Source organism: Prionailurus viverrinus, chromosome B3 (genome assembly GCF_022837055.1).
Source record: "Prionailurus viverrinus isolate Anna chromosome B3, UM_Priviv_1.0, whole genome shotgun sequence".
Lineage (NCBI taxonomy): Eukaryota > Metazoa > Chordata > Mammalia > Carnivora > Felidae > Prionailurus > Prionailurus viverrinus.
The window spans coordinates 32,983,508-32,996,675 of record NC_062566.1 but is presented as its reverse complement, the minus strand read 5'-3'; the positions used below and the strand labels follow the sequence as shown (position 1 = coordinate 32,996,675).

General features: G+C 41.1%; 1 protein-coding gene across 9 annotated transcripts in view; it reads left to right on the top strand.

The window, feature by feature from the left end:
* Nucleotides 1-13,168, top strand: part of MAP2K5 (mitogen-activated protein kinase kinase 5) — a 273,162-nt gene that overhangs the window by 222,718 nt on the left and 37,276 nt on the right. For 5 of the 9 annotated variants that reach the window (XM_047863395.1, XM_047863396.1, XM_047863393.1 and 2 more), the window contains 2 exons: nucleotides 9,853-9,914; nucleotides 12,836-12,881. In XM_047863395.1, coding sequence (XP_047719351.1) covers nucleotides 9,853-9,914; nucleotides 12,836-12,881 — 108 coding nt within the window. The remainder of the gene's footprint in view (nucleotides 1-9,852; nucleotides 9,915-12,835; nucleotides 12,882-13,168) is intronic. The other 4 variants (XM_047863399.1, XM_047863400.1, XM_047863398.1 and 1 more) reach the window with 1 other exon arrangement.

The following is a 13,168-nucleotide window of genomic DNA, read 5'->3' as shown; positions in this document are numbered from 1 at the left end:
TAGTAATTACTTTTTCTATTGGTAATAACTGTTTCTTTAGAAATGACATTAACATTCTACCAAAACACAGCAGTAATCCAAAAGTTAATGTTCTGTTCATTTATAATTATATTTAATTCATATTTATGAGTTGTCGGGAGGGAGGAGAAAGAAAGAAGTGAGTTTAAAAAATGTAACAGAAGAAACAAGTTAAAAGCAAAATTTTTCCTGATAGTGTGAAGGATGTACAAAGTCACCTAAATGGAAAAAAATAATTTCCAAAGACACAGTTATATAAATTCAGATTTTATTAGCTACTGCTGAAAAAAATCTGTATTTTTATTATTTCCTAGTGGCACTGAGTGAATTCAGTGGATAGACTTTCACCATTTCTTCTTTTTCACTAACTGAAATACTAGCATAAACGTCCCTATGATTTAGATTTCAGTAAGTCAATTAGATTTGGGTTTTGTTTGTTTGTTTTTAACCAGGAAAAATTCTGCATCTTTAGGCAGTCATTGAACAAGTAGCCTTGTGTTGTTTTCTTTGAATTGTCCATGAAGCCTGATGTATTATTAATGAATTAATTTCTTGGTGGTGGAGGCGTATGAATAGCGTTCTGTGAATGGGCAGTTGCCTGGTGGGGCCAGTTTTGGCTGCTGTCATTTAACATGTGTTGCTCTATTGTGAAGTCTTATCCAGCCGTAGGACAATTCTCATTTAATCCACCATGATGGGACCTACACACCCTGAGCCCAAGTTGGATGCCAGGGTCAGTTACCCAGCAGCTCAGGCTGGGGCACTGCTCCGCCTCACTGCCGAGTTGATGTAATCATTTTGCCTGCCGTTCATTTTCCCTAAACCAGGGAAAACGCGTATGTGAACAGTGCAAATGTTCTCAAAAGAGATTCCAAACCGATCGGCTGGGGTGTTGCCTCCATTCCAGAATGGAGGCAGCGTTCCAGGGAGTATAAGTTCCTTCCTTCCTCCTGGAAATGGAAGCGTCTGGGCCCCCAAGATCCCTGATGTTCTGAGGTCCAGAGTAGCAGATGGCATTATGATTTTCCAAATCCTGATGAACATTCTAACTGAACTTGTTCATTTCACAGTATGTAGTTCTATTTTTTTTTTCACTTCCTCCCCCTTCTTCCCTCCCTGTCTCCCTCTCTCCCTGTCTTTGTTCCTCTCATATTGACTAATTTTAAACCGACGTGCTATCTTCTTTACCCAGCTTTAAATTCCCTTCTCCCCGAGTTTATTGTTTGGAACCAGGTACAGCACAATTTCGCATATAGTTTTCAGCCTTTGAGTCACAGCTCACACAGCCTTTGAATTTGTTTATCAAAATGTGTGAGCAGCTACCACCAGCACTCCTCCTCCACGGAGCCCCTGGAAGTTCGGCTTCCCCCTTATCCGTAGCTTGCAGCACAGGTGGCAAATGGCGGTGATTATTCTAACTAACAGTCGAGTGAACATCAGGAGGACATACAGTGTGACGATGTGGTCTTTGGATTTCAGTGAGTTCTCGGAGTCTGACTTGATGGTGTTATGGCTTGTTGATTTTTCAGGACACGGACCTGCCAGGTTCTTGCCCTTGAACGGTGTGTGGATGTAGTTCAGGTGTCTCCGTGCCAACCCCTTACCTATGAAAAGAGGAATAATTCCTTTCATTTCGGAATCTGTTAAGCATTATTATTCTCCCGTAGATTTTCCTCTTTTGCTTTTGTTTAATATAGTTGATGATCTACCTGTAATCTAAGATTTCTTTTAATCGGCACTTCTGTACATAGAACCTGGTGAAGTGTGTATATTAACATTATAATTTAAGTCCGGGATCAAACATGTGTAGCTGGACTTTTCCTGAGGAAAAAAAATTGACCTTACCATCATATGAAATTCAAACACTATATAGGGACAAGGTAAAACCACAGGTAGGAATTGCTGAATAATTACCTTTAGACCAGCCTGAGCAGGAAGCTTCCCACGAGGGTGAGCTCATTTAATGGTTCCTAAAACTCAATCTTGTGGATGTCAATGGTCATGCTTGATTATTTGCAGTAGTGTTTTATGGAAAAGCAATAGAAATGCATTGGGAGGCTACAGACAGAGAGGACAATAACGGGTTTTACTTTTGTAAATGAAATCCCTTTGGTATGAGACAAGCATGTTTTTTGCTGTTCTGCCTATGCCATGGAAAAGGGAGGTATATGTGGATGTTAGTGTGCAAGTACGTGTGTAAGTGCGTGGGTGTGCTATTCATACAGACACCTGTAAATATTACTGTGCACTATAGCCTATGACCAACAAGTGACCTAAAATAAAAAGAGAAAAAACAGTGTTTATTAGCTTTGGAGAGAAAGCAACTGTAAATATGGTTTAAAAGATTAATCCATTTTCCAGTTCTCTACTATTTTCAAGGAATTTTATAAAACATCAAGATCTCTGCCATAGGTTTAGAAAATCTCTAGGTAAATATAAATCTTTTACGTGACAAAAATTGTAGAGTAAATGGTGGGTTACTTTTGATATTAATGACGACGTGTTTTCCTCTTCTCTTTTTACCTTGATAACTTCTGGAACACGTTTACGAGAAAAAAAATAGGGAAAATCTTTATGATCTCAAAGTTCAGTTACCTACAGACAGATTCCTTTAGACCCATTCATTTCTATTTTGTGGTTTTTATAAGCCATCAGGTTGTGATGTTTCCTTGGCTAACAGCTGGGTCTCCCTTGCTTTAAGGGCTTATAGGTCAGGTGGACGTTTCAGTAGCAGAAATTCAAGCCTTTTGCCCCTGGTGCCAGGTCCTTCTGAGACAAGTTAAATGAGCTGCTACTGTCAGCCCAGACCCAGTGGACAGAACTTCACACCAAAATGCCCACACGTGTAATTTGTCACATCTGGCAACCCAGAGCATGGGGTGACCCGGTGTGGAAATTGAGTCATCTTTCACTTTCTCTGCTCAAGGCTTGATGTGGAGTGGGGAGTAAAAGGAGGGCTTTCTGGTCTCCAGCTGAGGAGGGTCACAGACACTCTTTTCTGATGATGTCCATCTGCAAGCCTTCCTAAATTCAAAGCCCCATTCCCAGCCGCTGTCCCTCATAACACCCCAAAGATTAGGTTGGTTGTGTCTGCATTGTGAAATCAAAAATACACATAATGGGGGCGCCTGGGTGACGCAGTCGGTTAAGCGTCCGACTTCAGCCAGGTCACGATCTCGCGGTCCGTGAGTTTGAGCCCCGCGTCAGGCTCTGGGCTGATGGCTCGGAGCCTGGAGCCTGTTTCGGATTCTGTGTCTCCCTCTCTCTCTGCCCCTGCCCCGTTCATGCTCTGTCTCTCTCTGTCCCAAAAATAAATAAAAACGTTGAAAAAAAAATTAAAAAAAAAATACACATAATGGCAAAATACCGATTGTTTCCTCACAGAGTGGCCATGTTTTTAAGTAAACTGAGTGCTGTTTATAAGCATTGACTGACTTTGTAAACTCCAATGTGTAATTACGGTTCACTCATATCTTAAACTGGGCTGCCTCATTCTCTGACTGACCAGGAGCACCTATCCATCTATTTCCCACCTTTCTCTCTCTGACAAGATGTGACTGTCTTCTCCCCGCCTATCCCCACCCCTGCCACAGTCTGTTGTAGCAGCAACTTACAGATGCAAACATTGAGGACCTTCAAAATACTAAAACTGAGCTAATTTCCCAAAATCTACCATTGGGTTATACTTTGGGCACATAGATTTTTTGGTTTGTAGATAAGCTTCTGTGGAGATCTTTAAAGGTGAGGGTGCTTTTTTTGTGTCTTTTTTTTTTCTCTTGTTTTCAAACAAACCAGATTTCCTCTTCAGTCCAGAGGAGATTTACCCTATGGATCCTGCAGGTGTCTCGTGAAAATGCTATTTTAAGGCAGTAAACAGCGGAGACTCAAAAGCCAATTTGGGGTCTAACAAGGCAAAATTCTGTTCTGCCTGACGTGAAGCCACTGGAATTACAAACAGCCTTTGACCCCAACACTGTGGACAAAAGTGGAGCAGTCTAAGAGAGCCATGGCAATTAGTGTGAGTCCCAGTGTGTAGGAACAGAAATCTTTGGGCCAAGCCAAAGGAACATCAGGCTTCAATAAGAAAATTTATTTTTTAAGTATTAGTGCATAACTCACTACTGATCAGACTCCACATGCTGTTAACTACCTACTGGCTTGATGACTTGAGGTCTAGAAATGGGCTCTTAAAAATGTTGGAAGGCTTGCCATATTCTGTTTAACTTGCCAGGCTGGTTTAATCTAACCACATCCCAACTGATCATAGAATTCACCAGTTGGCCAACACCTTGATATTTTGAGAAGTTGCCCTTCTGTCTTCTTTCTCTTACTGCCAGTAAGTATAAAATCTTGGTTTGAAGGAATGTCTGTTTTGCACAAAGAGAAGGGAACAGGACACAGATTAAAATGAATGCCAAGCCCTTACTTGGCCATTTCCTCCATCCTGCAGGGCTGTTCATTAGGGGTGCACACCTTATCCCCCTGAATAATATACCAGTTCTTTAAGGTTATGGATTAAATATCAGACATCCTACAATGCCAGGCTCAGAGCCTTTCACATGGTAGGTGGTCAAGAAAACTATTGACTGAATGAACCAATAAATAAGTAATGAATGACTATCATTTTTTTTTTCAGAGAGAGAGTGCGTGCATGTCAAGTGGGGGAGGGGCAGAGGGAGAAAGAGAGAGAGAGAGAGACTGGGTGAATCTTAAGCACACTCCACATTCAGCGCAGAGCCCAACATGGGGCTCAATCGCAGGACCATGAGATCATGACCTGAGCTGAAATCAAGAGTCAGACAGACACTTAACCAACTAAGCCACCCAGGCGCCTCAGACCATCATTTTTATACAGTATTTCATGTCTGTGCCTTATCAGTGTCTGAATTAACTACCATATCCTTGTCAGGTTTCATTGTCATATTAATTATGAGTTAAAGGGAAAAATTAAATCCTCAGGTTATTTTTTTAAGCCAAGTTCCCTTAACTGCTTTCCATTTGAGTAGTTAGGCCAGCCTTTCCCCTTACATAAAGCTAAACTCTGCCAAGAATCCGGACCTCATCAGAGTTTTTAAAAATAGGTCCCTACCTTTTTCTTTCTAAACTTTCTGTTTCAACATCATTTTAGATTCATATGCAGCTGTAAGAAATAACATGGAGAGGGCCTGTTCACCCTTCACCCGGTTTTCCCCAGTGGTAGCAGCTCATAAACACAGTACAATGCCACAACCGGGATATTGACATGGATAGAATCCACTCAGTTTATTCAGATTCTACCAGTTTTCTACGTACTCAAGCGTATGTGTGTGCACACATGTGTGCACACATGTCGTCATGGATCTTTTCAAAGCCAAGAAACATCATAGTTAAAAAAATAATAAAAACTCTACATTTAAAATGATGATCTCTCTTTTAAGTAAGTGATTCCAAAAGCCTCATCTGTGTTTTCTGTGTGTCGAGTACCCAACCTATCTGCCCGCTCTCAAGTCATAAAGTGTGCTTATTGACATACTTAGTCTGCAAGTGAACTAGCAGCAGCAGTGACTGGAATGAGACCTCCTTCTCCCTCCCCCCTCCCCCACTCTTTGACTGTGCAGGTACACACACACACACACCAACTCAGATTTTCTGCTGCTTGCCTTTTTTTATGCCTGAGTACCTTGCTGACAAGTGCTAATAACAAAATACCCAGAGAGAGTCCAGTTGAAGTTAGCATACATTAAACATTCTGAACTTGTCCTTTTGCTCATAGATTGTGCATAATTAATAATTAAACAGTTTCAGTTGTAATGGGTTGACCTTCCTGAACTGTTCATTATTCACAAGGCAAAGGCATCACTCAAACTTTTTTCCCGTTGTCCTTCGCTGTTCTCTAGCCTGCCACGTGCTTGTGTTCCAGTTGTTTAGCAAAGGGGGCTGACCAGGTAGTTACAGAAACCTCTGAGACTTGGAGACTGTCCTCCTTGATGACCAGAATTGCTTACTGAAATGGTTTATGGCAGCTGTTTTTATATAACAGTTGCCGGCTCGATAACAAGATCCAGCCTGTGTCCCTTTAGCAGGACTCTAAAGTTGATTTGGGACTAGAATCTCAGGTTAAGGCTTCTGGTTAAGGTTGTGTCCACTGCTTCATTCCATACCTCTGCACTAAGAAGTTCAACAGAAGAGCTAACCCCCCAAAAAAGCCCTTAAGGTGAAGTATGGCACCCAGGGTCTTAAAAAAGAGTGACTTTTATTAACAATTTAGAGTCCGTTTCAGCCAGTCCTGAGAGTTATTAGTGTAACTGCTTCTCCAATTCGCACTTATATTTTCGAAATGTATTTGTTCATCTTCCCTAAACCCATATTTGGCAGAGGACATTTTTGATAAGTAGCAGCAAGTACTTCACTAGATCCTGAACCCCCTGGCATGGTTCTCAGTCTCCCTCTAACCTGGCGGTGACTGGATGCTCTCCCTCCCTGGGAGCTGCAGGGAAACTGGGACAGCTCCGCTCTGAGCTGAGCCTCCCTCCCTCCTTCGAGCACATTTGAATTAGATAATGAAATAGGCAGGTTCTTAGAGGTGTTTTCATGCTGATCTAAAGAAACTTCTGATTTTACTTGCTTGAATATGAGAAAAGTATACTTGAAAATCCTCCAGTGTGGTAAACACTATCATTTGCTTTCCTTCGGAGTGTTAACAGCCTGTGTGCTTTTGTGGAGTGGTGGGGCTCTCAGAGGACTCCTTTGCTCCCCCTCCACCCCCATGTTGGTCGTGGCATTCTGACTGCCCCGCCCCCCCGCCTGCCATTCAGTCTTCTGTATCTCAGAAAATTCTCCTTTGAGGTATGCAAGAGACATGGATTTTCAAAAGGAAAAGAAATACCTGGCATTATGCATGTGAGATTAGAATTCCTCCCCCCCCCCCCACCAACCGCCCCCCTGCATCTCTGATGACTGATTCTTTCCAGGCACCCCTGAGAGGAGAATCCACTCTCTCTGGTTCTGTAAAGTCGACTTGGGCTGGCATTTTCACAAGTGAAATAAATTATTCATGGGTACCACCCAGTGTTCCTTAGTTTTATGTTATGAGGAACTTAACAGGCTACAATATCAGGTCTTAAATAAAATTAACTACCCATGCAAAGATGTCACACTTCCTCATCTTGTTTCTCATCCATGTTAAAATGACATCTTCATCAGGGGCGCCTGGGTGGTGCAGTCGGTTAAGCGTCCGACTTCAGCCAGGTCACGATCTCGCGGTCCGGGAGTTCGAGCCCCGCGTCAGGCTCTGGGCTGATGGCTCAGAGCCTGGAGCCTGTTTCCGATTCTGTGTCTCCCTCTCTCTCTGCCCCTCCCCCGTTCATGCTCTGTCTCTCTCTGTCCCAAAAATAAATAAACGTTGAAAAAAAAAAATTTTTTTTAAAAATGACATCTTCATCAAGTTGCCTAGTCTATAATTCATTAATTTACTCTTGGTATCATACTTTGAAATGAGGTCCACAATGACATCATTTTATACCAGGATCTTTGTAGAAAACCGGCCCAGAATTTTAACCATCTTGGTAAATATTCAGCTACATTAAGGCAGTAGGCTTTTCTCTTCCTAAACATTGCATTTTAAATCAGCTACTACTCAGACACTTCCAGTACCACAGCCTTCAAAAGAATCTCCGAAATGATGACTGAGGGGACTAACTGCCTGATCAGAGCCCATAGTTTTTGTACCTCAGACTTTGAACCATTTTTTTACTAATAGTTTTTGAGACAGTGAAATGTCATTTCTTGAACTGGGCCTCGTAGGGTCTCGCAGGCATGGTGATATATATGGCTTTCCTAAAACAGGCCAGGCTGAAATTGATATCATGTTTTATTTTTGCTCTTCAAACCGATGGGACTTCTGTGACCATTTTATAGTACCTTTATCGAAGACTTGTCATGTTATTGCGTGCCTTGTTTCTTTTGAGCGGACTGTTTCATCAGCCCCCCGTTTTTCATGTCGTCTCTGTGTAATGCCTGCATGTAATCCTTTGAACTTGGCAAGATTTTATTTCACTCCCGTTTTCCTTTGTTTTCCTTTCTTCTTGGAAACCTTTCTCTACTGATGAGAATTTTAAGTTTATGATCACTAACCTTCCCCTGCTCTGGATGAACAGAGTAAATTCAAAGAGAACAGATATGCAAAATCTAAGAATTATTTTGTTCACATTCCTTTTCTTTTAACCTCTTTGGGTTTTTGGGGTTTGTTGTTTTTTGGTTTTTGGTTTTTTTGGTTTTGGTTTTGGTTTTTGTTTTTGTTTTTGTTTTTGTTTTTGTTTTTGGCTGCTCTGACCCCCTCAGTTCCTTTTGATTTAATTGTATTTTCCAGCAGTTTCCAATTGTTTGAATTGGAAACAAAGCCTTAATAAGAGTTCTAGTTAATTTTCTGTCTTGTAATTACCGATCTCATTTTTCTGATAATTGGCCACAGCAATTATATGTATATTTACTAATCACATAGGAGGCTGTGCAATTGTATCTATCTGCCACCATTGATAATGACACGCATATTGCAGAGGTGCTTTTATCATCTTCTTTTTTCCACTACATCAAAGCTATTTCCTCTCGTTCTCAATAATGAATACATGCATGCATTTGACACAGTTGTGTGCTAGAGAAATTGTTTGGCTCCCACCAAATGCTGCATGCTCTGAGTTTCTTGCCTGCAGCGCTGGAAGGTTGTATGTAATGATATATTGCTCATCCAAATGGCCAAAGCACTCCAAAGCACAGTGAGATTAAAATAAGTCATTCCTTTGTTAATTTAAATAGGTGCATGTATCATACTTTGCAGGGCACTTTGTGTAGGGATGTCAGAGAGGAAAAAAGCCGCCGAAAGGTATTTTTAATAGCAAATGAGAATAGATGGGAATGGAGTCATTTGCAGCTGCCTACTTTATGTGGCTCTCTTGTTCCAACTGTAGGTCTAATGAGATGACTGTTAAAGTACTCTGCAGTGTAATTTCATTACATCCTGAGCCGTTACACTATAAACACAGTGGCGCTCTCTGTCATTCTTGGAAAAACTCCTAAATTCTTAAAGCCTTCCTTTGCAAATGGTAATGGGGTCTGCTCCCTGTGTTACCCGGTGGTTGTCATTTGTTGCTGTGTTGTTTCCTGCTCATTTGAGTGACTCCCACCTCCACCCCAGTTCTGTTTGGTGGTCAAGGTGGGAGGTTTTCATTGTGTCCTTAATTCACTGGTTTTCTCCTATGACGAGTTTGCCTGGACTGGCAAATAGGCTGAAATTCCTTTTCAAGAAACAGCTTCTCCCATAAAAGCCTTTCTATTCAAGTAAAAAACAGAAACAAAAACAAAAGCAAACTGACCCACATGATTCGGCAGGCAGTTAAGATCGGTTGAATATACAAATAAATGTAAATAAAAGGGAAAGTGTAAATAAATAGCAAATCCAGTAAAAGAAACAGAGGTCAGCACAAGAATAATTTCACAGCTCTTTGTTAATTACAAGACCATTTGTGTGTTACTTAAATAATCATTAATTTCTCATTTACACTTTCGTACCTTCTTTCCTACCCTGTGGCTATCATTGTCCTTTTTTCACCTCCCCTCCCTCTTTGCTCTCATGTTTCTCACTATTGTAAAATGTGTGTGGCTTTAAATTTGGCGTTTTTACATAAACGTGGGAGAGGGTGTCGACAGTCTTTTTAATTGGACAAGGCCTTATTTTCCTTTCCACATGTTGGTGAATCCCTGTTATATATTCTGCTGTTCCTTGGGGGGAGGTGGGGGTGGATATAAAGGAAGAAGAGGAATTGTTGTGACTTTTGGTGACTTGTTTCTCCTCCATCCCAGGATTCGCCCGTCCTTCCGGTTGGAGAGTTCTCCGAGCCATTTGTACATTTCATCACTCAGTGGTGAGCCCGTTTGCAAACATGCCATGCCCTCAATGTAAATGATACATGCCATTAACTCTGCGGCTCCGTGAGACCTTATGGCTCTCCCTGCTTCCTTTTGGAGACGGGAGGGACTTCGGGGCCTTGGGCAGATGGGGCAGCAAAGCTGAAGAAATTGTTTAAATTATGTAAACGTTATTTACACAAAGGGTCGTAAATGTACTTTAGAGGCTTTTTCCTGTCTTAATAAACTGCTGAGAATCAGGCTACTTCTTGGAGCACAGATACTGTTGCTACCCAATTTTTTTTTTTTTTTTTAAGAAACACACAATTTTATAGCCCCTATTGAACAGACATATGAAGCTTATTTTTATTAATGTAACCTCAAGTTACCCATAAAACTGTCTGTCACTTAGTGGAAGCAGCATAGTTTATTAATTCATTGGATTGTCAGTAAATAACTTTTATCCTTGGATATATTTTAGACAGAGTACTGGTGTCCCATTTCAGTGAATTTTGATGTTTGAAAGACTATGAAAACATGGTTCCATTAGGCCCACTTGAACAGTTGGAGACCTGGGAGGAACGGCAGGATTTTGGTCAAAGGGGCCCTCAGAGCCTCTGGGCAGCCCCTCGACATTTGACACTTGAGGAAGGGTTCCTTGTGCACCCTCTGCCTTTTTCCCCTCAGTAGAACGAGGTCTCCTCCACCTGCCTCTTCCCCAGTCAGTGGCCCAGGCCCCGTCGCTCCACTGCCCTCCTTCTGTCTTCTCCCTCACCTCTGCATGGGGAGAGACAGAGACAGAGAGAGAAGGAAACTGGGAGCATAGCAGTGACCACCCCAAAGCAGGAGACAGAACGAACTAGAAACTGTTCTGGACATTCTGGAACTTTCTCATAACTGCCTCTACATTTCTTCCTCTCATTCACTGAATTCCATTCCATCACCCCTTCAGAGTCCTGTTCAGTGGTGGAAAATGAACCTTTCATTCCTGCAGTGCCACGAAATGGTGCAGTCAGGAGTCCTTGCTAAACTGAAATGGTTGTACACTGTCCCCTTTCCCCTCCCCACCCCCATGATCCATCTGATGATTACACTAAAGTGAAACCAAGAAATATTCCTTAATATAAATGTCAAGCTTTATCACCTTTTTGACTAAGTGTAATATGTTACCTCTTAATAAAAATGTCTCATACAGTTTATATTCCATAGACAAATATGTGAGGAAGAGATTCCCCCCCCGACTTTAAAAATTTTATTAACACTGTTTCTATTTATTTAAAATACTAATATAATATTCTGTAGCTTTTAAAAACTGTTTTTACCCTGCAGTCATTTTATTTCCAAAGCATGCCATGTCGGAAAAAGCACATATATTGGCTGAACACTGGACTCCTGGGCTCATTGATAATATAGAGCCATTATCCAGAAATGTGGATTAATCTCTCTTAATTTCCTTTACATGGAATTCCTAGAAACACTCAGAAGCACATCATGGGAAGGCCCCATTTTGAAATGCAGAAATTGAAACATAAACCGTGCCATTCCTAAACTGCCCGGGGTGCTGGTTTGGGCATCACCTGCCCCGGAGATGTGGGGTTTGTGATCAGACGGCTGTGCATCTCGCTGTGTGGCCTGAGACCTACTTGGGGGTGTAGCTGGTTCTGGGCAGATGGGGAAAAGCAGATAAGACTTTACCTTCCTTCTGCCCAAAAAATTAATCAGCTGCTGTGTAGAAGTTTTATGGAGACAGGGGGAGGGATAACCTGTGTTGAAATTTCCACAGATGTCAAGCTGAAACAGAAATGATAGTGGGTAATAGCCTTGTTTTCCCAAGAGATACAGCTACTTTGGAATGTCAGATTAGGACTGTTACCAACTCCACCGGCGAGACAGCTTGAATTACTTGCTAATGGATGCAGTATTTGAGAGGTGCATATGGTTATTTATAGGGAAGGCAAATGTCCTCGATGTCATTAATGGTTCATAACTACGGTTCTTATTTACCAAATGATCATTAAGTCTTTCTACTTAAAAAAAAAAAAAATAGTCAGCAAATGCAGGGATTATATGATGGGTTTTCTTCTAGCTTGTTAGAGGTCGCCTTATGTAAAGAGAAGCATCTGTGTAATTTTGAAGTAATAGAAGAAGCAGTCATCTTTTCATGACTTCGTGCCACAGACACTCTGAATTTAGTACAGATACGGCCACCAAATAGGTAGTTACCCATAGTCACGTCAGTGCCACGTATGAGTGCTTCATCATGTAGCTGCGTACATGATACAGCTACTGATTATACGTACTACATGTGAGACAAGAAATATTTTGTATGAGGAATGGGACTCTTTAAGCAGCTTAAACAAACTTAACTTCCCCCACAGCTATTTAATGAATATCAACTTGCATTATGTAGCCAGAATAAAAGAAAGTGGAGATAATGTAACAGCCCATTTGTAATTTTATAGCATTATCTAGATTCCTGACGTCTTTATATATTATTTGTCATTCAAGGAAATAATGAAAGGAATAAGATGTTTTTTCATTTGACCTGATAGTCATGTTTCTTTTCTTATTACTTTATCCCAGTTACCAAAAAAGAATTACATTGTTCCCTAGATTTAAGTTGGAAATACATCGAAAACTGAGCCAGGAAGAAATATTGCCAGGGGTTTTTTTCACATTTTTAAATTCATTCTTCATCTGTATTGCAAGCATAACTCTCTCTCAAAAATCTTGGTGTTTCTGATTCATGAGAGTCTCCCAAAATCTGATAATTAAAGGCCAAAATAAAAGATAGGAATCTATGCTAATACTTTGGCCAGGAATTGAACTCGTAAATTTGAAAACATTCAGATTCCAGGTGATAGAGTCAACGGTGGGAAATACAGCACAAATTTGTAAGCGATACAGATAACAATGAGTTTTCCCCCCCCTTTTACAGCATGCGAAAACAACCAAAAGAAAGACCAGCACCTGAGGACCTGATGGTAAGTACATATTTTTAGTTACATTAGAATTCTCTACTTATATGGCTGTGCTTAATATTCTGTTAAAAGAACCAGAATGGAATTTAAAACATCCACAGGCTCTGGAGAGGCCACATTACTTACTCCATTTGGGTAGGTGTTTGTGAAGCTCATAGCCTCAGATAGTCATTTTCTACTTTTTAAAAACCTACCACTTTTTCGACACAAGGCTGAACTGTCTTCCTTCGCCTCACACTCAAGGATCACAAGTTAATCTGGGTTACTTCCTTGTCCTCATTTGCTGTTAC